At 40.6% G+C, this 27,455-nt stretch overlaps 1 protein-coding gene across 1 annotated transcript; it reads right to left on the bottom strand.

Annotated features, from left to right (window-relative positions):
• Positions 1–439: 439 nt before the first annotated feature.
• STT3A (STT3 oligosaccharyltransferase complex catalytic subunit A) lies at positions 440–26,191 on the bottom strand. Its single transcript, XM_032868848.1, has 18 exons — positions 26,085–26,191; positions 23,737–23,863; positions 22,762–22,822; positions 18,591–18,712; positions 18,092–18,237; positions 16,823–16,913; positions 15,511–15,617; positions 14,724–14,888; positions 12,721–12,901; positions 11,803–11,958; positions 9,785–9,876; positions 8,985–9,140; positions 8,571–8,759; positions 7,646–7,762; positions 7,426–7,528; positions 3,016–3,204; positions 1,651–1,766; positions 440–1,032 (listed from the first exon to the last, which is right to left on the bottom strand). The coding sequence occupies exons 2-18, from the start codon at positions 23,822–23,824 to the stop codon at positions 994–996; spliced, it is 2,118 nt and encodes a 705-aa protein (XP_032724739.1). The 5' UTR covers positions 23,825–23,863; positions 26,085–26,191; the 3' UTR covers positions 440–993.
• Positions 26,192–27,455: the final 1,264 nt, after the last annotated feature.

Here is a 27,455-nt window from a genome sequence, read left to right as displayed (position 1 = left end):
ATGAGACTAAGAGAGAAGCTCACCTTTAAATAATCACAAGAGTTTTAGCATATAAGCTAAAGGAAATGAGCAAAGAGGCGTTTACTATATCGTGGATAAGAGTACTGAAAAGCTGGATTTCAAATAGAAATGTATGATTATATTTCAGCTGATTCAAAAGCACCTGACCATCAAATTCTATACATAATATTGGAGGCGTTTCATTTTCTCTATGAGAACAATTTCACTGTCTGCCTTGAGTCTTCAAAACACCAAGTGATTGAGTCTCACTTGTTTTATCCTTGCTCGAAAACAAAACAAAAACAAAAAAAAACCTAGCCAGTCCCAAAGAATACTAGTGAGAACAGGTGTGGCTAGCCACCTTCTGTCCCTCATAAAAGCAAAGAGCCTCTAAGGACAAGAGATGTTCAAACAAAGACAAGATGGCAACACAGCTGACTTTCCTGCCCAGAAATTGTACTCCTCTGGTTCCACAAACATTTATTCATTTAATAAGTTTACTGAACACCCACTATATGCAAGACATTGTGTTAGGTGCTGCAATTTTTAAAATGACAAAACTGTTTGTACAAGAGGGATCTGAGCTACTCTTTGATAGTGTTCCTGATTTGACAGAGACAGAATGCCCTCCTCTGTCTCATTTAGGGAGCTAAAAGCATGGATGAGGTTTACTTTCTGTCCTCCTACCAGCCCAGCACAAATTTCTGCCTTTCTCAAATCAGTCATAAGTCAAAACAAATAAGGCACATTTTAAAAAAAAAGGTCCCCCCTTTAATTGACCAAAGTAAAGCCATGACATTTCATTTGGTAACCTGCTCAGAATTATAAAAATCACTCCATTTGGCCCAGCCCATACTGCCCAGGGCAAAACTTTCAGACAATACTAATCCCATCGTGCTCGGTTGTTATAAACTGCATATTTAAAAAAACATCTTCAGCGTCCTAAATGTGACGCTCAGTGCGAAGCATATCAGACAGAGGTGGATGTAACAGTTATGTCCGTGACAAGCCTCGATTATCCAGGTCCTTTACCTGCAATATAAAGATGTCATTTTTATATTTAAAATCAAATCAAATTGGAAGAGCGTCCCTGAGTTGGGTTCTGCTACCTGATTTGGCTTTGTGACTAAGTGAGGGCTGGTTTGAAACCAGCTACTCCCATGCTTAGCCTTTTGGAATACCTCTGAGGAGCAGTTTAAATGATCTACCTGCCAAATACATCAAGGGTTCTCAATCTTTTCTTATGTAAGAGATGTAACACACTTCGGGGCGACTCTATGCCAGAATTATTCAGTGGGAGAAGAAAATGTAGTGTACACGCACATACATACACATACGCATGCATGTACACACATACAACACAAACACACTTCCTTTCTTCCCCCCGCCAGGCCTGATAATCACAAAAACAGATCAAGTACAGCAGTATAGCCCCAACTAGAAAAATATCACTGTAACCACAGCTAAAATGATAGCAGATTAGGGTGTCCACTCTTGAAGAACAATCTAAAATAAAAATAGTAACATTCTGAGTTGTAAGCTACTTTTCTGACTTTAGAAATGTCCCTATATTAAAAATACGTGGCCCATTTTTAATACTAGAACCAATCCACAAACATGAGTTGCTTTTTCAGTGTAGCATCTGCTCACCTTATATATCCTGACTAGCCAGTGTTCAGTGGTATATGCTTCCTCCAGGACATCAAGTTCAAAGTCTTTATTCCCAATCTCAGCATTCCGGACACGGTCAAAGCCTGGTGGACGCTCTAGAAAGGGACAAATATAAGAAGAAACACTTCTTTCTACAGTGCTGATTTCCTAAGGAAAGAATAAATCAATCTGGTAAATCATCTACTAACTGGAATGTTATTTCTCAGCCTGAAGTTTGTTTAGAGAGTAGGGCCTACATAAAAAGACTTCAGGTAGTTAGAACAAATCAAGTGTTACCCTGACTCAAGTCCTCTCCAAACTGATGCCTGAAAAAGTCCATGGAGGATATGTTTTCTAAAAGACAGGGGGTTGGGGCACCTGGGTGGGTCAGTGGGTTAAGCCTCTGCCTTCGGCTTAGGTCATGATCTCAGGGTCCTGGGATCAAGCCCTGCATCGGGCTCTCTGCTCAGCAGGTAGCCTGCTTCCCACTGCACCGCCCCCCGCCCCCCACCCCGCCGCCTACTTGTGATCTCTGTCAAATAAATAAAATCGTTTAAAAAAAAAAAAAAATTGGAACACCTGGGTGGCTCAGTTCATTAAGCAGCTGCCTTTGGCTCAGGTCGTGATCCCAAGGTCCTAGGATAGAGTCCCACATCCAGCTCCTGGCTCGACCAAGAACTTGCTTCCCCCTCCCACTCTGCCTGGTATTCTCCCCGCTTGTACTCTCCCTCTCTGTTAAATGAATAAATAAAACCTTAAAAAAAAAATTCTTCCAAAAAACAAACAAAAAAAAAGACGGGGGGCTGATTTCCAGCCCTTCCATTCCTGAGGACTGCTACCCAGAAGCCTCTGTGTTACACTAGTAACCCTTCCATGGATCAGAGAAGAACCAAACAGAAGTCAAAGGCCTGCATTCACTTCAGGCATTGTCCCTAGTACAGAACCAAGAAATTAAAATTAGAAGCAAAGACTTAACCTAATCAGATTACTCTCTGGGCATTTATTGAAAGAAGTGAAAAGTCCTTTATATCACTGCACCCCACCTTCATTCCTCTCTCCACTACAATACCTTTTCCTGAGACACAGTGAAATATAATGGTAAAAATCACAGAATCTAGAGCCAGACTGCCTGAGTTTAACCTAACTCTGCCACTAGTTCCATGATTTGGGGCAGGTTAAGTTCCTTATTTGTACCTCAAATTCCTCATACATAAAATGGAAATAATATTAGTATCTATGTTTTGGGTTGTTGTAAGGATCAAACAAGTTAACAGATGTTAAGCACTCAGAGCAGTGCCTGGCATATGAAAAAAACTATACATATTAACATTACTGTTCTTACTAATGTTATTATGCATCACTCACTGGCTTCTGTATAGACTTGTCCAAAGCGGTAGTAACACATCTTGTACATAAGGCAGTTGAGTAGCACTGGAGAACCCTCACGGTCCACACGGAATTCCCCAGTTGGAGTATAATAATCATGTTCCTTAATATGTTTGCCTGTGTCTGTGCTCCCTCCAATCCGGACCATCCACAGAAACTTGTTGATGTCTACAAAAAAGCAGAAAGAGAACGGCTGTGTCACAAAGTTTGCTAGAGCTAAATCACCTAATGAAAGCTATTATTTCTTTCCTTCCTTTTTTTTTTAAGTACAGCTGACATACAATATTAGTTTTACGTGTACAACATAATGATGGGACATTTGAAAAAGCCACTATTTCTAAGAAAATCCCTCAAAATATTTTTATAATGAGAAATGGCTAGTCCTCTAAAATAGGAAATACAATGTGGGGGTAAAATTTTTCCCTCAAAATTTACATTTCCTATAGATTATTAAGACTTCTGAAAGCTATTCGTCCAGACTTAAGTCACACTAGAAATTATTCCCAAGTATTAGTTGGTCTGAGCTGTCCAATACAGTAACTTTATATATTAGCCACATGTAGCTACTGAAACTTGAAAGATGGCCAGTCCAGGAGCACCTAGGTGGCTCAGTTAAGCATCTGCCTTTTGCTCAGGTCATGATCCTGAAATCCTGGGATTGAGCCCCATATCGGGCTCCCTGCTCAGTGGGGAGTCTGTTTCTCCCTCTCCCACTGCCCTGTCCCTTGTGCTCTGTCTCCCTTCCTCCCTCTCTCTCAAATAAATAAATAAAAATCTTAAACAAAAAAAAAAAAAAAGGTGGCTAATCCAAATTAAGATGGGCTGTTAAGTATAAAGTACACACTGGATTTCTAAAAACTTAGTCCAAAAACAAGACAAGTAAAATATCTTGGTTAAATAATGGTGTTTTAGATATATTCAGTTGAATTACTAAAATTCATTTCTTAGTTTCTTTTTACTTATTTTGATGTGACTAATAGAAATTTAAAAACAACAGGCGCCTGGGTGGCTCAGTGGGTTAAAGCCTCTGCCTTCAGCTCAGGTCATGGTCCCAGGGTACTGGGATCGAGGCCCGCATCAGGCTCTCTGCTCAGCAGGGAGCCTGCTTCCTCCTCTCTCTCTGACTGCCTTTCTGCCTACTTGTGATCTCTCTCTCTGTCAAATAAATAAATAAAATCTTAAAAAAAAAAAATTTAGAACAATGTATGTGGCTCCCATTGTATTTCTATCAGACAGCACAGACCTAGAAAGTAGCAACTTTATCAGAACTAACATGCTACCTTCTTGACCTACAGTTGCAAAATTACAAACCTCCGAAACATATCTAGGAGAAGTCAACCATACTACCAAGGTCCATAAATACTGACACCACCAGCAACTGAGGTTATCTCTCTTAGAATGTCACCTCTGAATCTTCTCCACAAGCCTTAGGGAAATGGATGGTTAGTATAAAAAGTATTATTGATCCATAAGAAGAAAGGTTCCTACTGTACCAAGGCAAAGGGTTCCAGGGGATATCTCAGTGCTTAAGAACAGACTCTGGATCTAAACAGCCTGGGTTTGAATTTTAGCATTGCCAATTCTAGGTGGGTGACCTTGAACAAGTTACTTAACCTCTCTTGAACTTGAAATAGAGAAACAAGAGTACATACAACAAAAGGGTAATGAGTAAGAGCATGTACAGCACTTAGTATACCATTTGTCACAAAGTAAGCATTCCATATATAATACTGCTTTCCTCATGTACTATAGTGTCTGCATTCTTACCTCCATCTTACTAATGGAAAACAGAGGCACAGAAACTTACCTACATCACACAGAGAAAAAGAACCAAAAACAAAACACCAGAGAGCATCAACTGAACTATCCAGGAGTACTGAGACTGTAGTTTCCTAAAAGTTATGTCTGAAGCAAAAACCTGACAAGTTGTAAGAATGGAAGAGTACATAGCAAAAGAAACCATCAGCAACATGAAAAGGCAACCTATGGAATGGGAGAAAATATTTGCAAACCATGTATTAACACAGGGAATTAACAGCCAACATATATAAAGAACTCCTACAACCCAATAACAAACGCCCCAAATAGTCTGATTAAAAATGGGCAAAGGACCTTAATAGATATTTTCTCAGAGATATTCAGATGGCCAACACGTACATGAAAAAGTGCTCAACATCACTAATCATTAGGGAAAGACAAATCAAAATCACAGTGAGATATCACCTCATACCTGCTAGAGAAAACAAGAGATAGCAAATGCTACCAAGGATGTAGAAAAAGGGGTAACCTTGTGTACTGCTGGTGGGCACATAAACTAATACAACCACTATAGAAAACAGTACACAGGTTCTTCAAAAAATTAAAAATACAACTACAATATAAATTTACCTCACATATGTAACATGGAATACCATTCAGCCATAGAAAAAAAATAAAAAGGAAATCCAGCCATTTGCAACATGTGGATGGGTCTTGAGAGCATTATGCTACACTTAGCAAAAATCAAATAGCGAAAGACAAATACTGTATGATCTCATTTATATGTGGAATTTAAAAAAAACAAACTCAGAAACGGAAACCAGAATTGTGGTTTCCACAGGCTGGAGGCGGTGGGGGGTAGAAGAAACCGGGTGAAGGTGGTCAAAGGTGATAAACTTCTAGTTATAAGATTAGTAAGTTCGGGCATATAATATACAACATGATGATTATAGTTAAGAATACTGCATTATATATTTGAAGTTGCTAAGAGATTTTAAAAATTCTCATCACAGGGAAAAAAAAATTTAGGGGTGTCTGGGTGGCTCAGTCGTTAAGCGTCTGCCTTTGGCTCAGGTCATGATCCCAGGGTCCTGTGATCAAGCCCTACATCAGGCTCCTTGCTCAGTGAGGAGCCTGCTTCTTCCTCTCCCTCTGCCACTCCCCTGCTTGTGCTCTCTTTCGCTCTCTCTCAAATGAATAAATCTTTTTTAAAAAAACAAATAAATGCAATACAATTTTTATACCCAAATGCATGTTAATCCCTTTAGAAAATGTTGTTTTTGGAACTGGTATCACATAGCATAAAAATGCTCCAAAGAGGGGTGCCTGGGTGGCTCAGTCAGTTAAGCATCTAACTTGGCTGGCTATAAATGATTACACACAAACAGTGCTGGTACAATTGCTGAAGTTCAAGTCTGTGGACACATGTCCTTATCATCATTCTTCCTGTGCTTATACAAGACACATGTGGAGATCATCTTTAAACGTTATACTTGGCACTTTATATGTAGTATATATAGAGACATATAATCTAAAAGTTAAACATCTCTAAGAAGCAGTAGTCAAAGAAAATGAAGATTAAAAATATGAGGTAGTTATTAAATGCAGGAAAACAAAATGCATTCTTTTAGGTAAGAATGTAACCATGGTATGGTTGACTCAGCAATGAGTGTTTACATAGTCCCAATTTTGAAAATACTTTATCTGGATTTAACCAGAAATTAAAAATTGACCCCACTAAGAAGAATCTAGTGGAAAAGGAGGAAATGGGAGTAATAAAAAGAAGGAAATTTCCTCTCTAAAATTCTAAGTGGATACAGCATATCTAAAATAATCAAAGAATAGAGGAAAATACACATTTTTAGAAATAGGAATATAAGTACGAGAAGAAACAACTGAAGAAATCACTGCCTCTGGAAACGGATATCATAGGGAGTTTAGGTTTGGGGACTGGGTAGTAGCTACCACTTTTCATTATAAACCTTCAAAAGTGTTCAACACTTTCAAGTATAAAATAAGGTATTGCTTTAGTTTAAGTTGTTTTAAGGGAGAGAACCACACTTTGACAAGTCTTCTAAAAATATGGTTTTACTATTAATCATAGAGAACATGGTAACATATGCCATACACACACACACACACACACACACACACACACACACACACGAAACATTTTAAACTGGCATATGAAATCTATGGCTTAAACCCATTAAAAATGCTAATTCTTAAGTTCATTGTCAGATGCCTTATGTTCTTTTTTTTTTTAACACTGTATTTTGCTTTGCTATTCCTTTTTGTTTGTTAGATTTATACAGACTGTGAAATGAACACCACAAAAGGTTCAGCTAATTAAGCTTTATGTTCTTTGTTTACTGGTTGTGGAACTATTCCTAGGTCTTTAGACAATTATAGCATGCCATATCTATATGAGAAATTTTACTTTTACCTCTTACTTGTTGAAACAAACAAACAAACAAAACATATAAACCCTAAAGCTGCAAATACTTAGGAACTTCCCCAAGCAATATGTTGATATTAGTAAAACAAAACAAAACAAACAGAAAAATTGGAGATTCATCTAGTTTTCTTAGAATCTATGACCTGTAGTTAGAAATAGAATCAAGTACATACCATCAGAGGAATACCCAGTAAGGCCTCCAAAAATGACTAGCACATAGCTAACATCAAGCTCCCTCATGATCTCATAGGCTTTTTCTTCTGTGGATGCCATTGCCTAGAAAAATAGATGCACATTTCTCAGAGCAGAATTCCAAGTCATATAATCCCTCAGAGAGAAATATTCCCGACTAGACTCTGTGCACCAAACACTCAAATGATTCCTTCATCTTACCTGTCCTACTCGAGAGATATGGGTATTATTCCATGTGTTATTGTCTACTAAAATTGTCCGATTCGCCATAGCCGTAATTTGGTAGCCATAATCCCACCATGACATGACCTTCGCATCCTGAAAAAAGAATGGGAAATGAAAATAAGCTTGTTGCCTCCAAAAATCAAATACAAGAAAAGACCTGGAAGGGCATCTGAAAGTAAGTGAAGCAATGCCTAGCCAGAAAATAAATCTTGGCACGTGGTCCTACATTTATAATATAATCATGAAATCTCAGGGCAGATTATATAATCCAACATTCCCAATACTTTCATCTCAGATCACCTTATATAAACAAGCATAATAGGATGGAAGGTATAGGGGACTGTGTAATATTTCCAAATAATCTGGAGTCATGAGGTAATTATAGTAAATAAATGATCTTTAACAATACACAAAAAGCAGTTAATATCAAGATGGGGGGGAATATAAGCCACAGAATATAATGGACAAGAGTTTAAAAATTCTTTGCTTTGATTAACAGTCTAACTCAGAAGGGTTATTTCCAGTAGCTCTGCAAAGAAAATCACTTCAGATTCTCAAAGGGTATAAACAAAAACGTTGAAAGTGCTTATCAGGTGATGACTTCATGGAAAATTTGTTACTTTTTTCTTGCTTCTATTTTCTGATTTCTTTTACAATTAGGGTGGTCTACCTCATGATAAAAATCACCTCTCTGTCAGAGTGTAGAAGATTACACCAGTAAGGATACAGAAAAAGTTCTGAATTGAATGGAGGCTGACCATCAGGGCTCATTCAACACCAGGGTTCTATAGTTCAAATTTCTCCAGGTTTTCTACCCATCTAAAAGCTATACAATTCACTATCACAGTAAATGTCTCCCACTTCCCCATACCCCTCAATCCAACTCCTCCCAAGTTTTTACCTCTGGAGTATTGTGACGAAGCCAATAGTAAGCTTCTCGAAAGTCATCAAAGATGATCCTACTGCCATCCCCACCACGGGCAGACAGCACAATGGAGGGAGAAGAGTAGGCCTCACTGGTCACCCAGGTTGAATGAAAGGTGTAGGTAATAAGAAAGAAAGCCATGACCAGTATCATCCCACTTGCCACCTAAACAAGGAAGAATTGTATTGTAAAGCAAATTAGATTTAAACAACTCAGAACAGCTTCTTACACACAATATAAATGAGATGAAGCAAAACAAGTCAGGGGCTATACAAGTTCACTCTGACTACTATGACAATACTCTATTCCCTCACTCAATATATACACACACATACACATACACACACACAGAATTTCCCAAGCCTGTTCTTAGTGTTGCTTAATTCTCACTTCATTCTTAATAGGGTAAGTGGAATCCTGTTGCTTCTTGCTCTTCTTGTCTGGACGACTTATGTCCAAATTCTTCATGTAAGTGGACAGCACTTGGGAGACTCCAATGCCAGAAAGAATGCACATAACAGGTGCCAACACTAGCATAAGACGCACCTGTAAGAGACAGGAAGCAAGCAAAAACAGTCTAATCAGAGTTTTACAAATTACAGATTTCAACCTATTAGTACATCATGACATCACTTCAGTGGTTTTCAACTAATATGATTTCTCAAGAAAAAATGTGAGAAAATACTTGATATATCTACAGTAGAAGTATGTATTTCTTAAACTGTTTTCAGTTATATATGTATATGTGTCCCAAATAATGGTATGTTAAAGAATGTATTTAACTATGGTTTAAGAAGCACTGTTTTACTACAATATATAAAATCTCTCCGCTTTCAACAATCTAACACTTGACAATCTTCCCAAGGCTTTAAGGGGAAAATGTCAACTCTTTTCTTAAGACACACAGAAAGAAAGGGGAAGAAACCTGCCCACAGTCACTTTCTTCAACAGAGTGTACGTACCCCATCCTGACACAAGGTTATGAAGCCAAGAACACTGGGGCCCCATAACCAGAATGTATCAGTCCGTTATACACCCTTGAGAAGGAGCAGCAACAGTGAGCAGCTTTACAACTCAGCCCCTCAAATGCTCCGAGGGAAGCACGTGCACAGTCATCAGTACATTCTGAATCCTGCCATGCCCCTCAGAGTCGGGGCAGGGATGTTGTTAAGACTGAGGGCATTCCTCACCATGACAGCCGAAAAGTACATGCTGGTCACACCATACATGATGATGAAAATCCGGGCATCAGACAGGTTGCTAAAGCAGTAATAGAGACCAACTGCAAAAGTAAAAATAAAAAGAAGTAAGCAGCTACAATAAATAATCATAGACACACGCAAGGATGTTTACTACAGAACTCTTTAAAATAACAAAAAGTCAGAAAACACCTAATATCCAACATAAAAGATCTAATTTTTTTTTTTTTAAGATTTTATTTACTCGAGCGCCTGGGTGGCTCAGTGGGTTAGGGCCTCTGCCTTCAGCTCGGATCGTGATCCCAGGGGCCTGGGATCGAGCCCCACATCGGGCTCTCTGCTCGGCAGGGAACCTGCTTCCTCCTCTCTCTCCGCCTGCCTCTCGGCCTACTTGTGATCTCTGTCAAATAAATAAATAAAATCTTAAAAAAAAAAAAAAAAAGATTTTATTTACTCATTCGACAGACCGAGATCACAAGTAGGCCGAGAGGCAGGCGGAGAGAGAGAAGGGGAAGCAGGCTCCCTGCTAGCAGAGAGCCTGATGTGGGGCTCAATCCCAAGACCCCGGGATCATGACCTGAGCCAAAGGCAGAAGCTTTAACCCACTGAGCCACCCAGGCAACCCAAAAGATCTAATTTTTATAGTATATTTATATAATAGAATATAATACATCAATTAAAATATTGCTACAAGATATTATGGACCATTTGCCTTCTTACTTATCTCTGTACTTATAAAAACAAATAATATATTTAAATATCATATCTCTAAAATAATACTCAATAACAGAAATTATGAATCTTTATAAAATGAAAAAAATTGGGGAGAAACTTTATCATCTCATTTTTATTCAATAAATTAACTGGATGAGGGGGGCCTGGCTGGCTCAGTCAGAAGAGCATGTGACACTGGATCTCGGGATCATGAGTTTGAGCCCCATGCTGGGTGCAGAGATTAGTAAAAAAAAAAAAAAAAAAAATTTTAATTAAAAAAATAACTAAGGGGTGCCTGGACAGCTCAATCGGTTAAGGTCATGATCCCAGGGTCCCAGGATCAAGCCTTGCATAACGCTCCCTGCTCTGCTGGGAGTCTGCTTCTCTCTTTGCCCCTCACCTCGCTTGTGCTCTCTCTCTCACTCTCTCTCAAATAAAATCTTTCAGAAAAACAAAAAAAACCAACCCTAAAATAAATAAATAACTGGATCAATATACATAAAAATGTTAACAGTAGCAATAGGTATGTGGTGAGAACTGAAATTTTTACTGTTTTTAAACCTGTTTATATTTTTTACAAGAGACAACCTAATTTCATAAGAAAAAATAGAAGTTATATTACTTTAAAAAAAAAAAAAGGAGGAAGCACCCCACCTCTAGTAAATCCAAAAACCTATCTGGATTGGCTAGAACATAAGTAGCTGAGTCTTTACAATCAGCCATGCCTATTCTCAATCTTCAATACTGCTAAGGAATAAACAGAGAAGAGTCATGGATAGGGAATGGGAGAGAGAGGTACACTGAAAGTACTCAAAAACCAAAACCAAAACCTGAATCCAAATGCAAGCTGAATTTTAACTTATAACACAAATGAACAGAAAACTATACGGCTCTGAACTTGCCAGCATCTCTAACTGTTCAACTTCTGACTTCTACTCTGCCTCAAATATTAGAAAAATGCTTAGCCATCCTTTGCATGGCATAGGGTAAAGGGGAAAAAACAAAAAACACAAGGATGAGGGTAATTTACTTATTTAAATCAAATGGTATTTTTTTTTTAAAGATTTTATTTATTTAATTGACAGAGAGAGAGATCACAAGTAGGCAGAGAGGCAGACAGAGAGAGGGGGAAGCAGGCTCCCTGCTGAGCAGAGAGCCCAATGTGAGGCTCGATCCCAGGACCCTGGGATCATGACCTGAGCTGAAGGCAGAGGCTTTAACCCACTGAGCCACCCAGGCGCCCTCAAATGGTGTTTCTTACAAAAGAAGGCCACCTCAGAACAAGGCAGACAAACCTGGAAACATGAAGACCAGAAGCTGAAGATCAAAATAGTACGAGGACCAGGTCGTGGGCTGGTGTTCAGACACAGAAGCAATGATGGGGATGTTGTTCTTAGCATAAGAAGGATCCAGCAGTGAGTAGAAACGCCCCGTCCAGGGAGATATTTTTCCTGGCAGCAAAGAAGCAACAAACATTTCACAATCATCATTCCTGAAACAAAATAACCTCTGATCCTAACTAATCACAATTTTCCATTTTAATAAGCGTCTCTGAGACAGAGAAGGATTAGGTTTTTGCTAAAATGCCATCATTACTTTCAGAATATCATTCCATCCTTTCTTTCAAAGTTGAGAGTACTTTTTGTCAGCACCGCTAGCAAAGTAAAATCTGGCTGTACATAAACTCAGAGATGGGAGGCAAAAGTGCGTCCTCCAAGGGTTTTAGGTCAAATTTGGCAACCATGGCCAACTCTATAAACTAAGCTCCATCCTCCAGTGCTGCTCCAAAGTAGACAATACATAGAGACATGGGCAGTATCAGATCAGCTCAGAAGTGAGGAAAACATGGTATGCTAAACAGCCATGGGTTAGTGCCTATGGGATTAGACAAGACCATGTTTGTAGGATATGGCCAGCGGTGTTGATTTTTCCCACCCTACCAAAAAGAAAGGAAAAAAAAAAGAGGAGAAAAACTAGCAAGGTGAGATACAGTCCTTTTACCAAGCGTGTTTCTGACATTAAGAGCTACTCTAACAAGACATTCTACACAGAATTCAAACACTGGGGTGACAAGTGGACTGAATGTGAGGAAGCAGAACTTCATAATCTTGGGAGGAAAAAAATGACTCTTTCTGTGGTCAAGAAATAACCCATATTTTTGAAGTTTACTACATGTTCCATACCCATTCACACAAGCTGTGAGCCTTCCCTACCTGTCAGCATGAGGAGAGCTCCCACGGTGAGAAGGACAAAGCCTACCAGGGAGATGACACTTCGGAAAAGAACTTCAAACTGCTGTGGATTCAACTTGCTGCGCAGATAATCCACGAAGGCATGGATCTGGCAGAGACCAAAAACCCCAAAGGCCGCCATGTGCTCTGATGAAAGGACGGGCTGTAGGTAAAAGCATGTATGTGACAATGCTGAAAAGCACTGGATCCAGCCTAGACCTGAATTATCCTGACCTAGTTTGGACCAAACAAAGGGTCAAATGAGTTCTGAGGGGGCGCCTAGGTGGCTCAGTGGGTTGGAGCCTCTGCTTTCGGCTCGGGTCATGATCCCAGGGTCCTGGGATCGAGCCCCGCATCGGGCTCTCTGCTCAGCGGGGAGCCTGCTTCTTCCTCTCTCTCTGCCTGCCTCTCTGCCTACTTGTGATCTCTGTCTGTCAAATAAATAAAATCTTTAAAAAAAAAAAAAATGAGTTCTGAGGCTCAGAGGATTTAGCCAATGGAGGGAAGGGTCTAATTCGCCCACTGCATTTTCCAAGGAGTACTTGGGGTCCTCCAAAGCTTGCCATACGTTATCATTATCATACCTCTGGCCTTTGCTCGGGCTATTTCTTTAGCCTAGATAGCAAGTTTCTCATTTTTCCACAATTTACATTCACAGAAATTCTCATCACTCAAGGCCCAATGCAAATACCACTTCCTCCTGATCTGCCAAACTGAAATCCATTATTCCCCTCTATGTTCAATGCACTTTAGATCTCTTCCATTACTTACTAATTCTTTCTTTGCTTAGATCAATGGTTCTCAAACTAGTGAGCACCATAACCATGGGGAGAGCAAAGAAGAGAGTGTTAAGACAGACTGTGGAGTCCTCACCTAGAGTTTGATTAAGTGGGTCTCTGATGCAGCCCCAGAATTTATATGTTTTTAATAAAAAAATTTGGAGTTAATTTGCTTCTTCAGAATACTGAAATTTTTATTATTTTTTGTAATCTCTATACCCAACATGGAGCTCAAACTCACAATCCCAAGATCTTCAAGTGGCATGCTCAACTGAGTCAGCCAGCTGCCCCCAGAACTTGCATTTCTAACAAGTTCCCAGACACTGCTGGTCTAGGAATTACATTTCCAGAATTGTTATATTACCGAATATAGACATCTGCCTGTTTTTCCTTCCCTGCAAGACTATAACTCCCTTAAGGAGCAGGACTATATTTTTAATTTTTATATTTCACTGATTAGCAAATTGCATACAGCAGGTGATCAGTAAGGAAACACTGCTGACCTCTGAATAAGAGTCCCATTTCTATCAGAATTTTACATGAGAAATCAAACACACCACTTAATTCTTTGGTTTCACAGGTGTGTCTTAACACTATGAGTAATGTGGTTTAAACGTTTGTGTTCTGCTTCCTAAAGGACTTTCACACAGGCCCCATCAAGAAGTTCAGGGGTCATTACTAATATAGCGACTCATCAACATTAAAAAGGACTGGAAATAACTTTGCATTTATATCAACTCAGCTCAAAATGTCTCTCCTCCAACAAACCTAAGCCAAATTAACATTCAATTCTAACTTTATGCAACAAATCTTAACGCACCCTGGAAGCAGACTTTAATGACCAATGATTCTGTTGCTTCAGTTAACACGACAGTCCCAGGTTAGACTATGAGTAAGTCTTACTCTCTTCATCAGAATCCAAGATAAATCAAGCTAGTTGGAGCTGTTTAGAGAACATAGAAGATAAAACTCTACTTGGGGTGCCTGGGTGGCTCAGTGGGTTAAAGCCTCTGCCTTTGGCTCAGGTCATAATCTCAGGGTTCTGGGATCGAGCCCCGCATCGGGCTCTCTGCTCAGCAGGGAGCCTACTTCCTCCTCCCTCTCTGTCTGCCTCTCTACCTACTTGCGATTTCTGTCTGTCAAATAAATAAATAAAATCTTTAAAAAAAAAAAAAAAAAAAAACCTCTACTCAGTCTAGGGCTCACCTGAAAACCCACAAAGGAGATCTGCATGGAAAGAATGGTGCCCAGGCAGTAAACAGTACAGTAGGCCACGTAGATCCGATGGGAGAAACGTCCTGTGAGCATCAGCACCAGTACATGAAGAGGGATCAAGTTGATCAAGAACACATAACCTCCCCATGAAGAGACCTATGACAGGATAAAAAAGAACAGTTCCTCTCAGTACTCCTCCTCAGGCCCCCACTGTAACTTCGGATATTACCTGTGACCTTACGAAGAACATCTCTTTACAATAACCATAAACTTCATTTATGCCAAGTGGCTTAAAGAGTTTAAATAACTGACTTCTTTAAATAGGAAAATCAGATTCACACCTATTACTGTAACTCAATCCCCTATTCTCTATGCCTTCTGCCATCATGATCACAAAAGAAGTACGTAACCCTCAGGGTTAATCCAGATGCAATCGATTATAATGTTATAGGGAGGATTTAAGGATTCATAGCAAGGAGAAGCAGTTAAGAGAAGTCTAAGTGAATACATAAGACTGAACAGGAAAAAATATAACCAATATGTACCCATAGGACATATGGTATCTGGAGAACTTTAAAAATTAAAAACATTATCGATACCTTGCTATTACACAATGGATGGATATCCACACCTGCCTTGGACTGGGCTTTGTAGGGACACAAGAGACAATAAAGACTTCTAGCCTCCAATTCATGGTCTCAAAGCCCAAGAGCTATTTCCAGTTTCTATCAGTTGATCCCAACAGAGACACTCGTGGAAGAAAGGAGTGAAAAGTTACCATGTAGAAATAAGCAAGGGCACACTTGGCCGCCCAATAGATGGAACCAGTCTTTACTGCTTTGATCCACATGTAGTAGGTGAGTAGCATGCAAAAGATGGCAATCCCTGCAGAAAGAACAGAGTAACAATTCAATAAAAGGCCATACTGGCACAATGTTTAAGAATACTATTCTGGCGGTGCCTCGGTGGCTCAGGTGGTTAAGGGTCTGCCTCGGCTCAGGTCATGATCCCAGGGTCAGGCATCAGGCATCTTCACCCTCTGACCCTCCCCCATGCTTGTCTGTTCTCTATGTATCAAATAAATAAATAAAATCTTAAAAAAAAAAAAAAAAAAAAGAATATCCATTTCTTAGGGCACCTGGCTAGCTCAGTCAGTTAAGCATCTGCCTTTGGCTCTGATCATGATCCCAGAGCACTGGCTCCATGCTCAGCAGGCAGTCTGCTTCTCCCTTTTCCTCTGTGCCTCCCCACCACTCATGTTCTCTCTCACTCTCTCAAATAAATAATAAAATCTTTTTAAAAATATATAATAGGGACACCTGGGTGGCTTAGTTCGTTGAGCTGCTGCCTTCAGCTCAGGTCATGATCCTAGGGTCCTGGGACCAGGTCCCACAACAGGCTCCTTGCTCAGTGGGGAGCCTGCTTCTCTCTCTGCCTTTGCCTGACACTCTGCCTGCTTGAGTGCTGTCTCTCTCTCTGATCAATCAATAAATAAAATCTTTAAAAAAATAAGTTGGGGGTGCCTGGGTGGCTCAGTGGGTTAGAGCCTCTGCCTTCAGCTCAGGTCATGATCTCAGCGTCCTGGGATTGAGCCCCGCATCCGGCTCTCGGCTAAGCAGGGAGCCTGCTTCCTCCTCTCTCTCTGCCTGCCTCTCTGCCTACTTGTGATCTCTGTCTGTCAAATAAATAAATACAATCTTTTAAAACATTAATTAATTAATTAATGTTTTAAAATGTATAATAATAAAATCTTTTTAAAAAAGACTATTCATTTCTCCTAAAACAAAGCAAATGATTACAATGTTAAAATATTAGTAACATTCAACACTAAACTAACTCTACTTTTATGAATCCAGAGAAGAGCAAAAGGCCTTACATAAGGAAAATTACCAGCTACCTTTCTGGAGGAAATGACAGAAAGAGAGATTATAAATTTGTCTGAGGTCCCTTCCTCCCATTTGTAATCTTCTCACCCAGATACCATTTTTGCTACTGCTAAACATCAGATACGAACTCATATTCTACTGCACTTCCTCAAGATCTACTGAATAATGAGATGAACAGATCATCTTCAGCATTTGAAGTCTTACCTTCATTATCGTAGGAGCCAGCCACAGATCGGGAGATATACCCAGGAACTACAGCAATCATGGCAGCAGCAAGAAGCCCAGCCCCTGCATCCTTTAAGAAAAGAGGGGTAACAGGAAGTTAACATCATTCACTCCTGATAGACGAGGATCCACTAGTCCATTCTACTTAAAATGGGCCAAGAGAACAGTCCAACAGTTTCCAAGGTAGAAGTGATGCTAGAAGTGCTAGAAACGTTCGCAGCACGAGAAAGCTAAAAACTTCACAAGCCATAGCCCACGATAAGACCAGTTTCTCTGAAATGGAATACACATCTGCTAAGGACAGACAAATCATGTAAGCTGTCAGACATCAGACACTGCCCCAGAATGGGCTGTTTGGCTGGAGTATTCCCAGGCTTATGAGTACTATCCCTAACAGTATCTGCACACTGTTGAACAGTCACTCCTCTCAAAGGTATGCAAGGACAATCAAAGGAAGACAATTATTACCTAAGTTAAAAAGCCAAAAGGTGATCATCTATCTGGACTAAAGCTGACAGGAGCTTGGATAATAAAGTTGGAATATCACAAAGCAATCTGTGAGCTCAGAAGAGAGGAACAACAAAATATAACTCATCACTCCAAAAGCGAGTAAGGACTTGTCTGTTGAAAGAGTCAGATTTGGAAGAAGGGCAGCAAAGAGAAGGATGAAAAGGTTTCCAAACTAAACTCAAGTGTCCCAAGACCTCCTACTAGTTTATCACCTCTCAGGTATCTCCCTGACATTATAGCCACAAACTAAGAATAGCATCCAAGAAGCCAGGATCAGCAATCTGGAACCTAGAAATAGAGAGTCAGTACTGTGAAGCCTACTACAACAGTGGTTTAATAATTTTTAAATAATGTTTAAAAAAATCAACAAATAACTGCTAAATGTGCACTGCCAGTAGGAAATATTAACCATTTTGGAACACTTCCTGTGTTTTTCCTCTCCCTTAGGTTGTAAGAACTTCAAAATCTAAAGCTCACACTTCACATTTTAAATGTTTTTCTTTTCCTTATGTAGAAATTTACATTTGACCTTCAAATGTTCTAAGGACAAACAGTTGTTAATACAGAGAAACCACACATTCTAGGAAGGGGCTGGAGTGAACCCAGTAATTCAGCCTAGCCAAAGCTGTCTTTAGTCTCTGGCTCTCTGCCCTTCTCTGGCCCTTGGTCCCCCACCCTCTAGCATCTACTAGAGGGGTTCAACATTCATTCCCAAGCCTATCACCCCAAATCCTTCACCTTGAGCTCTTTGGTAAGGTGGTACGTGACGATAGTGGTGAAGGAAGAGAAGAGAGGGGCCAGGAACACACAGACATTCCGAATGTCGATGGTGATGTGGAAAAAATGGAGTACATGGTAGATTGCAGCAGAAGTGATCATTAAGCCTGTAACAGGAAGAAGAAAACCCATTAGGTTATCTTAGTGAGACAATGAACTTAAGGGAAAGAGAAAGAGAAAACCAAAGTATCAATAAAGTGGTAACATAGATCCGGACAAACCATCAGAAATACTAACACAGAAACTGTGGTAGGCCTATAAATTCCAGAATTTATGAAAATCCAGCCATCCCCAACTCCCATACATGTTCTCCTGTATACATAAGATCCATTTTTAGGAATCTTAATCAGAATGAAGTTACAGTCGCCACAAAACGAAGATATTAAAAATAAGGGAAACTGTTCCATAATATAGAAATGCCTTCTCTTAAAAAATTTTTTAAAAATCCTGTTCCTCTCACCTGGATAAATTGTTCCTCCAATGATTCGTCCCAAAGGGTACCAGGCCCGGTCATCAAACCAGTTATGGAATTTATAAAATCCCTCTTCAGCCAGGAACCGGGTAGTCCGATAATTAAAGTATCTAGGGCAAGAAAGAAATGATGTGTGTCTCCTCCCCTTCGTACTCAAACACTTGTACCAATTTGAAGAGAATTTTGTTCCTCAGGTTTCACCACTGAGAAACTTAACCATTACTCTAATAAAAATCAATTTGGTACCAAAAATTATGCCAAGAATGAAAATCATTTTACATTACCCTAAGTCCCCTCAATTCTAGCTCTATCCTTGTCTCAACTAACGCACTGCTTCTCTAAGAAGGAACTGCCACTGGAGCCTAATTCAAGCAGGATAGTTCTTCACCAGCCTGACAATTAGCAGGCATAAGCACCAGTCAGAGAATTGAAGCACCAAACACAAAACACCTGAGATGCAGGCACCAATAAATTTGGCCCTTTCCAAGAGATAGGAACATACAAAAGAACATTTTGATGCCACACAGGAGTACACAAGGACAACTTCAAGTGATCAGCACCTCTGAAGGTGTTGATATAACACCCACACACCTTACAATTTTTTTAATCAACTAAGTAACACAAACTTTTTTTTTTTAGTAACAAAACTTTTTTTTTTTTTAAGATTTTATTTATTTATTTGACAGAGGGAGACACAGCGAGAGAGGGAATACAAGCAGGGGGAGTGGGAGAGGGAGAAGCAGGCTTCCTGCCGAGCAGGGAGCCCGATATGAGGCTCGATCCCAGGACGCTGGGATCATAACCCAAGCCAAAGGCAGATGCTTAACGACTGAGCAACCCAGGCACCCCGTAACAAAAACTTCTTAATGAGTGCTTAAACTTACAACAAGTCCTACTCATGTTATCTAAAATAGTTCTGTACGTCACCCACATAATAACATAAAAATATAAATTACACAAAAATATGTGAGGAACACCTGTCTGGTGCAGTTGGTGAGCACGTGACTCTTGTTCTCAGCGTTTTAAGTTTGAGCCCCACACTGGTTGTAGAGATTACTTAAAAATAAGATCTTTAAAAAGAATATTTGATATAAAATGCTTGGAGTTATACATGGAAAGACACAATTCTTTAGGTCCAAGGTACATAACCTCTTAAGTTTCTTATTTTAAAAGAATAAGAGAAAAAAATATTTAAAAAAAAATAAAAATAAGAATGACCAACAGACAATGAAAAGATGGTCAACATCACTCATCATCAGGGAAATGCAAGTCAAAACCACAATGAGATATCACTTTACACCTGTCAGAATGGCTAAAATATAAAAGACAAGAAATAACGTATTGGTGAGGATGTGGAGAAAAAGGAACCCTCATGCACTGCTGGTGGGAGTGTAAATTGGTACAACCACTGTGGAAAACAGTACAGAGCTTTCTCAAAAAATTAAAAACAGAAATACTGTATGACCCAGTAATTCCTCTACTGAGAATTTACCTAAAGAAAATGAAAACAGGAGCACCTGGGTGGCTCAGGCGTTAAGCATCTGCCTTTGGCTTGGGTTATGATTTCAGGGTCCTGGGATTGAGTCCCGCATTGGGCTCCCTGCTCATCGGGAAGCCTGCTTCTCCCTCTCCCATTCCCCCTGTTTGTGTTACCTTTCTCGCTGTTTCTCTCTCTGTCAAATAAATAAATATCTTAAAAAAAAAAAAAAAAAGGAAATGAAAACACTAATTTGAAAAGATATATACACCCATATGTTTACTGCACCATTATCTACAGCAGCCAAGATACAGAAAGCACCTAAGAGTCCATCAATATATGACTGGATTAAGGATGATATGGCATATATATACAAACATATACATACATACACAGATGGAATATTACACAACCATAAAAAGATGAGATTATGCCATTTCCAGCAACATGGATAGACCCAGAGGGTACTGGGCTAAAAGAAAGACCAGATGACAAAGACAAATACCATATGACCTCACAATTATAAACAAAAAGCAGAATCAGACCTGTAAAAACAGAAAACAAGCTGATGCTTAGAGGGGCAGAGGTTGGGAGGATGGGCTAAATGGATGAAAAAGCATGGGAAACACAGGTTTCCAATTATAGAATGAATAAGTCACAAGAGTGAAAGCCACGGCATAAGGAATATATTCAATGATATTTTAATAACATTGTTATGGTGACAGATGATAGCTACATTTGTGCTGAACACACCATAATGTATAAACCTGTCCAATCACTATGCTGTACACCTAAACGAATGGAACACTGTGTACCAACTACATTCAAATAAAAATTTAATTAAAAAAGTTAAAAAGTTAAAAAAAAAGAAAAATATATAAATAAAAATATAAATAAATAAAAGGAATTTTTAATTACTAAAGGTAATGATGACTAACCACCTTTCCTGCCCATCCCTCTAATCCTGTTTCCTTCTTGGTCAGTCAAGTTTTAGCAGCTGAAGTAAGCAGAAGTAGCAGATGGCAGAAATCTCTATCCTTCTATTTGTTGCTGATGAATGTTATTTTGGTAACTGTCAGAGAACCACAGGGATGAGGGTAGCAGGCAGTCAACATATGTGAGAACTATGTTCTTTACCTAAGGGCAGGCAGGACAAGCCAGAGAAAGTATAAATTAGTGGGAAGAGGTCTGGACTGTGGTCACAAGACAGGCCTCAGTTTCCTGCTCCACAAAAGAAAGCATCAAATCACAAGATCTTTATAGTTCCTTCTAGGTCTCTGGCTACAAAGCAGACAGTCTCATTTTCCCTGACCATCTCACCTCAATGTTACAGAGAAAAAGCTGTAACAGACTGTTATCAAGAAACAAAAGGATAGGGGCGCCTGGGTGGTTCAGTGGGTTAAGCCTCTGCCTTCGGCCCAGGTCATGATCTCAGGGTTTTGGGAATGAGCCCCACATCAGGCTTTCTGCTCAGCGGGGAGCCTGCTTCCTCCTCTCTCTCTGCCTGCCTCTCTGCCTACTTGTGATCTCTCTCTCTCTCTCTCTGTCAAATAAATAAATAAAATCTTAAAAAAAAAAAAAAAGAAAAGAAACAAAAGGATATATTTTCTCATTCATGAGAAAAAATATATAAATTGATTTGAGAGGCCCCAAAGAAAGTATTTGTGTGCCTCCAAAGTGCTTTCAAATACCTACACAAAATAACAAATTTGTAAATCAACTTTTATCAATGCTCCATAAGCTGATAGATGCTATTTTTAAAATATTTTTTTAAAGATTTTATTTATTTATTTGACAGACAGAGATCACAAGTAGGCAGAGAAGCAGGCAGAGAGAGAGGAAGGGAAGCAGGCCCCCTGCTGAGCAGAGAGCTCGACGCGGGACTCAATCCCAGGACCCTGAGATCACGACCCGAGCCGAAAGCAGCGGCTTAACCCACTGAGCCACCCAGGCGCCCCCTATTTTTAAAATATTAATGACACTTGAAGAACCTATGATTCTGGCTTTCCAAATTTTTAATTAGGCCTAAACTTAAGGCAATACAACATAGTGACTCTTGTGTCTAGAGATGGACAAACCTAGATTCAAATCTTGGCTCCTCCAAACATGTAGCCTTCAACAGCCTCTCCCAGCCTCAGTCTCCTCATTTATATAAAGGAGAAAACAGCACCTCCATCTCACAGGGTTGTAAGGACTTAGAAATAAACTGTGAAACAGTGCTTGAAACAAAATGAATACTCCCCTAAAATCCCTAATCAAACTCATGGCTTTAAATTCTCTCCAGTATCTTAGAACTTAACCAATAGGGCCCAATTCCTATCATATAAATTGTTAAACAAAAAGTCATAAATCTCAAGTTCAAGACTTGTGATTTTTCTTTTGAGTCTTAAACACACACCAGGCCCCTTTCCCTCAATTTGTATCACCCACTGTGGGCCACACTGAGCAGCCAGACTTCTCTTAGCCTAGCCACCTAATGAGTTCGAGAGACTTACTTGGTTAATTCCAACAAAAATGTCTCAAAAGGAAGCAATTATCTCCTTTGGAAAACTTGAGGGTTTTTTGCTCTAAGTATATAGGGAGCACATCCCCAACACCAAGAGCTGATTAGAATGTAAAATTTGAAACCCATGAACCTGAAAGCTTTCCAAAGCAAACATCAGTCCAAGCAAAGGTACTCACGGATCAAACTCATGGATGACACTTTCAAATCTCAGGACAGCAAATAGACGAGTGGAGAATGCTGCAAAACCAAGAGAGTTAGTATTTTAATGGTAGTCTGCCATGAAATATAGTAGATTAATGTATTAAAGGGATAACAGTATCATCAAGCAAAGAAGTCACAGGAAATATAAACTAATTCCTAAATAGGCAGTTCCTGGCTGGTTCAGTCAGTATAGCATGTGACTCCTGATCTTGGGGTCACAGGCTGAACCCCATGTTGGGGGTTGAGTTTAAACAAAAAATAAAGAAGAGAGAGAGAGCGAGAGAAACCCCTGAATAAATTATTTATCCATCTCTCCCACAAAGGGGAAACAAAAGAATTTCACTATCCCCTGACAATGACACCTACCACATAGGCAGGACACATTTAACTCCTTATTATTAAGGCGTTGAACAATGCATTCACCTATTAATACTGCACTCAACTTACATGGTCATTTTTTCTATATGTTGACCTCCCCTCCCCACAACTAACCTTTACTTTGGAGCAAACTAAGAGGTAAAGCAAATCAAGACTATACTTATGACTCATCAAGAGCTAGAAAATCTAAAAACAAACAAACAAACAAACAAAACAATAAGTTCTGAAGAGATTTTCAGAAATACTAAAGTAGGCAACTAGACTGAAGACAATTGTCTTTTACAAAATTCAGTGTCCAAGGGTCCCCAGTATATCTTTCAGTCCTAAGAGAAAAGAGAATGAGCACAGCATGTTTCCCATTCTTTCTCAGATGATCTCTAGTCCTGACTTCTATAATCCTGTGTTTCTTATATCTTGTCTTCAAAAAATTATACTGATGGATAACAGTAAAAAGAACACATCACAATCTACTGAAAAGAACCAGGCATTTAAGAAAGCCATTCTTGATTTTTTTTTTTCAAGATTTTCCCCTTTCCATCCCCAGAGAAAGCGAGGTCCACATGCACACTCACATAACACAGCTGCCATTGACAGAATGAGAAGCTTCAGAAGTGTGTCCTGCTTCTCATAGGACAACCGCAAAAATCCCAGCTTAGTCATCTTGACATCAGTGGGTAGCAGCAGATGACACTCAAATAGCTGAAATGGAAAAGTCAACAGTGTAGGGTATTAAACACTTTCAACTTATCGAATTCATTTTCTTATTTTATGGTGGCAAAAATCCATAAAGGAGACAGGGGCTAATGAACATGCCAGAGAGGGTCAGAGCTAACACTAACACCCAAGCCTTGCCTGAGGTATGAGTGACTGGCAAGGAAGTAAGCATAAGTCAGGTCTATGTGCCAAGACTCAAAAGGAGTGACTGGACTCTATCACCATAATTCTGCTTCCCACTCCTTCACAGCGAACAAGTACAGAATACTGTGGTACAACGGGAGTAAAGAGCAAACAGAGGAATAGAAAAAAGGTGGTTGGGGAAGAGATGCAAAGAAAATTGGAAAGATTGGAAATAATGAAAAAAAAATAATTAAATGAAGAAAGAGAGCATTCCAGAAAAAAGCAGAAATGTACGAAAGAAAGCCGGAAATGAATACTAAGTACAGAGGTGAAAACAGAAATCAGAGAAGTCAGTCATGATTGAATATCCCTGATTTGTGGCTGCCCTGCATTTCAGCAGCAACTGACTGGCTACAAGGTTCTTTCAGTTCCAAATCCCAGTGGGGTCACAGGGTCAACTAAAGAGCATGACTGTTCGCTAATGCAGGTAGTGAAGCACTCAAGAAGGAGAGATATGCATACATCGATCACTGCACTTTCAATTCCATATATCACACTGCAACTACTGCTCAGATCTACAGCCAATGCCAGCTGCCTGTCTCAAGACTTGTCTGTAACTGACACCGCTGATTTAAGCCACTGATCTGAGTGACAGCTCATGGAACTAGATGACAATCTGAAGGCAAAAGAAAATGAATTTTTCCTACTGAAGCAAGAAAAGCACAGGGAAGAAAAAAATAAGATTAAAATAAAATGCGGAAGGAAGGAGGTTAGCTATTTCTGTTTAAGATAGTGGTACCTTTTTTTTTTTTAAGATTTTATTTATTTATTTGAAAGAGAGAGAGTGGGAGAGAGAGCATGAGTGGGTGAGGGGGAGAAGCAGACTGCCCTGCTGAGCAGGGAGCCTGATGTGGGGCACGATCTGAGGACCCCAAGATCACCAGAGCCGAAGGCAGATGCTATATAGTGCTACCTTCTTAAACCGTAAGCTGATCAAGGGCCAAAAGATTAAGAATATAGTAATAAAGGATATGCAACATTGTTCAAGGCTGCAGGGGAAAAAGGAAGCTGCATCCTTCCCAATCTTTTTCTCACTATTACTGGAGGAAAAGATAGGAAAAAATAACACAGGACTAGGTGGAAGGCATAAAGAATCATACATTCCTAGCTCCAACAACATCTTTCCCATAATTAACTGTCCCAGAGGGGCAGTTTTACATGTGTTTTTAAATTGAAACCCCAACGTTACACCCTATCTTGCAATCAAAAATAAACATCTAACTTCAGGATCTCAATACACCTGCCACACCCCGCAGGTCTGTATCTGTTTTTCTGGATTGCCTGGAACAGAAAAATGGTTACACCACTGAGCTGATAGGAGCCACATGCCCAGGAGAGTCAGCGGGAAATGAGAGGACTAGAACCTCTACCCGAAAACTGAGTACGGGAACTGGTAATTTAAGTCCGGACATTAACAGAGTTTTGCTAGTGTGCTCTCTGGTCATTTTAGCATATCGCTAAAGTAAATAAGAGCAGAGACACTTTTATACACTTAGCATCTGCTCTCCCGAACGGTGCCTGGGAGCTGTGGCGCCCTAGTCCCACCCTCGTTCTAGTTTCCAGGACTGCAACTTCCCCAGCCCAGTTTGCCCACACAGTTTCTCGTACCCTCTCACTCTTGTACTCCCCGCCCCACGCCCCTCTTCTGCTCACTCTAGCAGGTCCCAACTCCCTGCCTCCCACCTTCACAGAACTCAACAACACCTCTGACACCAGCCACCGCCGGCACCCCACCCCCTCAGCATCCTCAGCGCTTTCCTCCACGGGACTAGTCCCAGGATCCGATCTTTCGCACGCCCTCCTGGCCCTAAGCGCACGCCCCATCCCGGACCTTCACATCCTTCCATTCCAGGATATCTCCACCCCACATCCCACGCCCCCTCCCCTGCAAGGCCTTAGACTCCGCTTCACACACGCCACCCGCCGCCATTAGAGCCCCACCTCCTGCTCTTCGTTCAGCGCCACCAACAACCTGGGCTGCATCTGCAGTTAATTCTCAAGTTATAGCCTAAGGCCTTCTCACCTGGCCAGCGTTCCTCAGGAATCCGCTTTGCTCTCTCTGCCATCCGTTCAGCGGCGCACCCAACCCTGGCAGCGGCCTGGTCCGCCTCCTGGACCTTTTCCCATTGGCTGGCTCAGGTTCGCTACCACACGTCGAAGGAGAGATAGGATTGTGGAACTGTCTGTCAGAGACAGAGGCGCGGACAAAGCCGCGCTCCCACTTCTTAATTGGACAATACAGATATCACTTAGCAGCCAGGAGGCGGGACTTCGTGCTCCCGCCGAGCTGTGATAGGCTCGCTCGTGAGAACGAGAGCGCGGAAAGAACGTGCTCGGAACAGTTTGCTTGAGAGCAGAGGAGTGACGTGTCGGTCTGCGGACCGAGGAGTCGCGGGGTGAAGGTGTGGCGGGTTTACCCCAGTCACGTGACCAGAAGCGGAAACTACGCGAAGCAATAAACCGAATCTACAAATCCCAGGAAACAGGGCCAGGAGGTTTCTCGACTCAGTTTGGGAGAAAAGTGCAAAAATCGACCGTTACCTAACATAAAGTTCCACCTATCCTCGATGAAAACTCAAACGGTGTCTGGTCCAGACCGCTACATCTTGTTCAGGATGAGAATTCGCTCAAGAGTTGTTTTTGGCAGTGCTCCGGTAAACTGCAATAGACGAGAGAGCCCGGCCACATTTCTCGAAGCATATCCCTTTCTTAAGCCCCGGACTTCGTGAGCGAGCATCCCAAGGCCTAAAGGGATCGTGGGGGATAAGCTGGCAGGGTCTCGCTGCCTGACTAGTAGTCAGCCACTGCCGCAGAGGCAGCCCTTCCAAGCGGTAGACAGGCTTTCTTGAGACACCCAGCACGCAGCCTTGCTGTGCCTTGTCAGCTCGCCCCTTTGTGAGGTATCTGCCAGGAAAAGCTGCCCTAACCACTTTCCTCACTTTCTCCCGCTCAACCACACCCGCCTGCCCCCAAAAAGCAATGCTGAGGGTAGGGAAGAGAGCGAAGGACGAAGTTCAGCAGCCAATTCCATCGCCCATCAAACACTCACGTACACACACACACACACACACACACACACTGCAGTGGGCAAAAGCTCCGCTAAAGAAAATGGGAGCATCGGTAACTCTTCAGCGCCAATGCCACTCATTTATCTTATTATTGACGCTATGAACGCAGCCGACCGAACATACGGAAAGCACGTTTGAATCTGTGCTTCAAAATCAGTGCTTTTCACAATTCACATGACCAGGTTGACCCTGGAACGTTATGATTCAACAGCTGTCTGCTTTTTTGTTTTGTTTTTACAATGTGTTCAATGTAATTTTATTAACGCACGGAAACTAAAGCTGAACCTAAAGGAATGGCGGAGCTTCAAATAAATGCTTCTGGAAAA

Source organism: Lontra canadensis, unplaced genomic scaffold (genome assembly GCF_010015895.1).
Source record: "Lontra canadensis isolate GAN:19392208 unplaced genomic scaffold, GSC_riverotter_1.0 scaffold36, whole genome shotgun sequence".
Classification (NCBI taxonomy): domain Eukaryota; kingdom Metazoa; phylum Chordata; class Mammalia; order Carnivora; family Mustelidae; genus Lontra; species Lontra canadensis.
Note: the sequence above shows the minus strand (reverse complement) of the source record. Positions and strands in the feature narration are given on the sequence as shown.

Excerpts from the sequence above, each read along its gene's own strand:
- STT3A (XM_032868848.1), bottom strand. The coding sequence starts at position 23,824 with ATGACTAAGCTGGGATTTTTGCGGTTGTCCTATGAGAAGCAGGACACA. Across the intron at positions 9,877-11,802 it reads TCTGGTCTTCATGTTTCCAG|TTGGTCTCTATTACTGCTTT; the intron begins GTTTGTCTGCCT and ends TTACTTTTGCAG. Across the intron at positions 1,033-1,650 it reads GGCTAGTCAGGATATATAAG|GTAAAGGACCTGGATAATCG; the intron begins GTGAGCAGATGC and ends TTTATATTGCAG.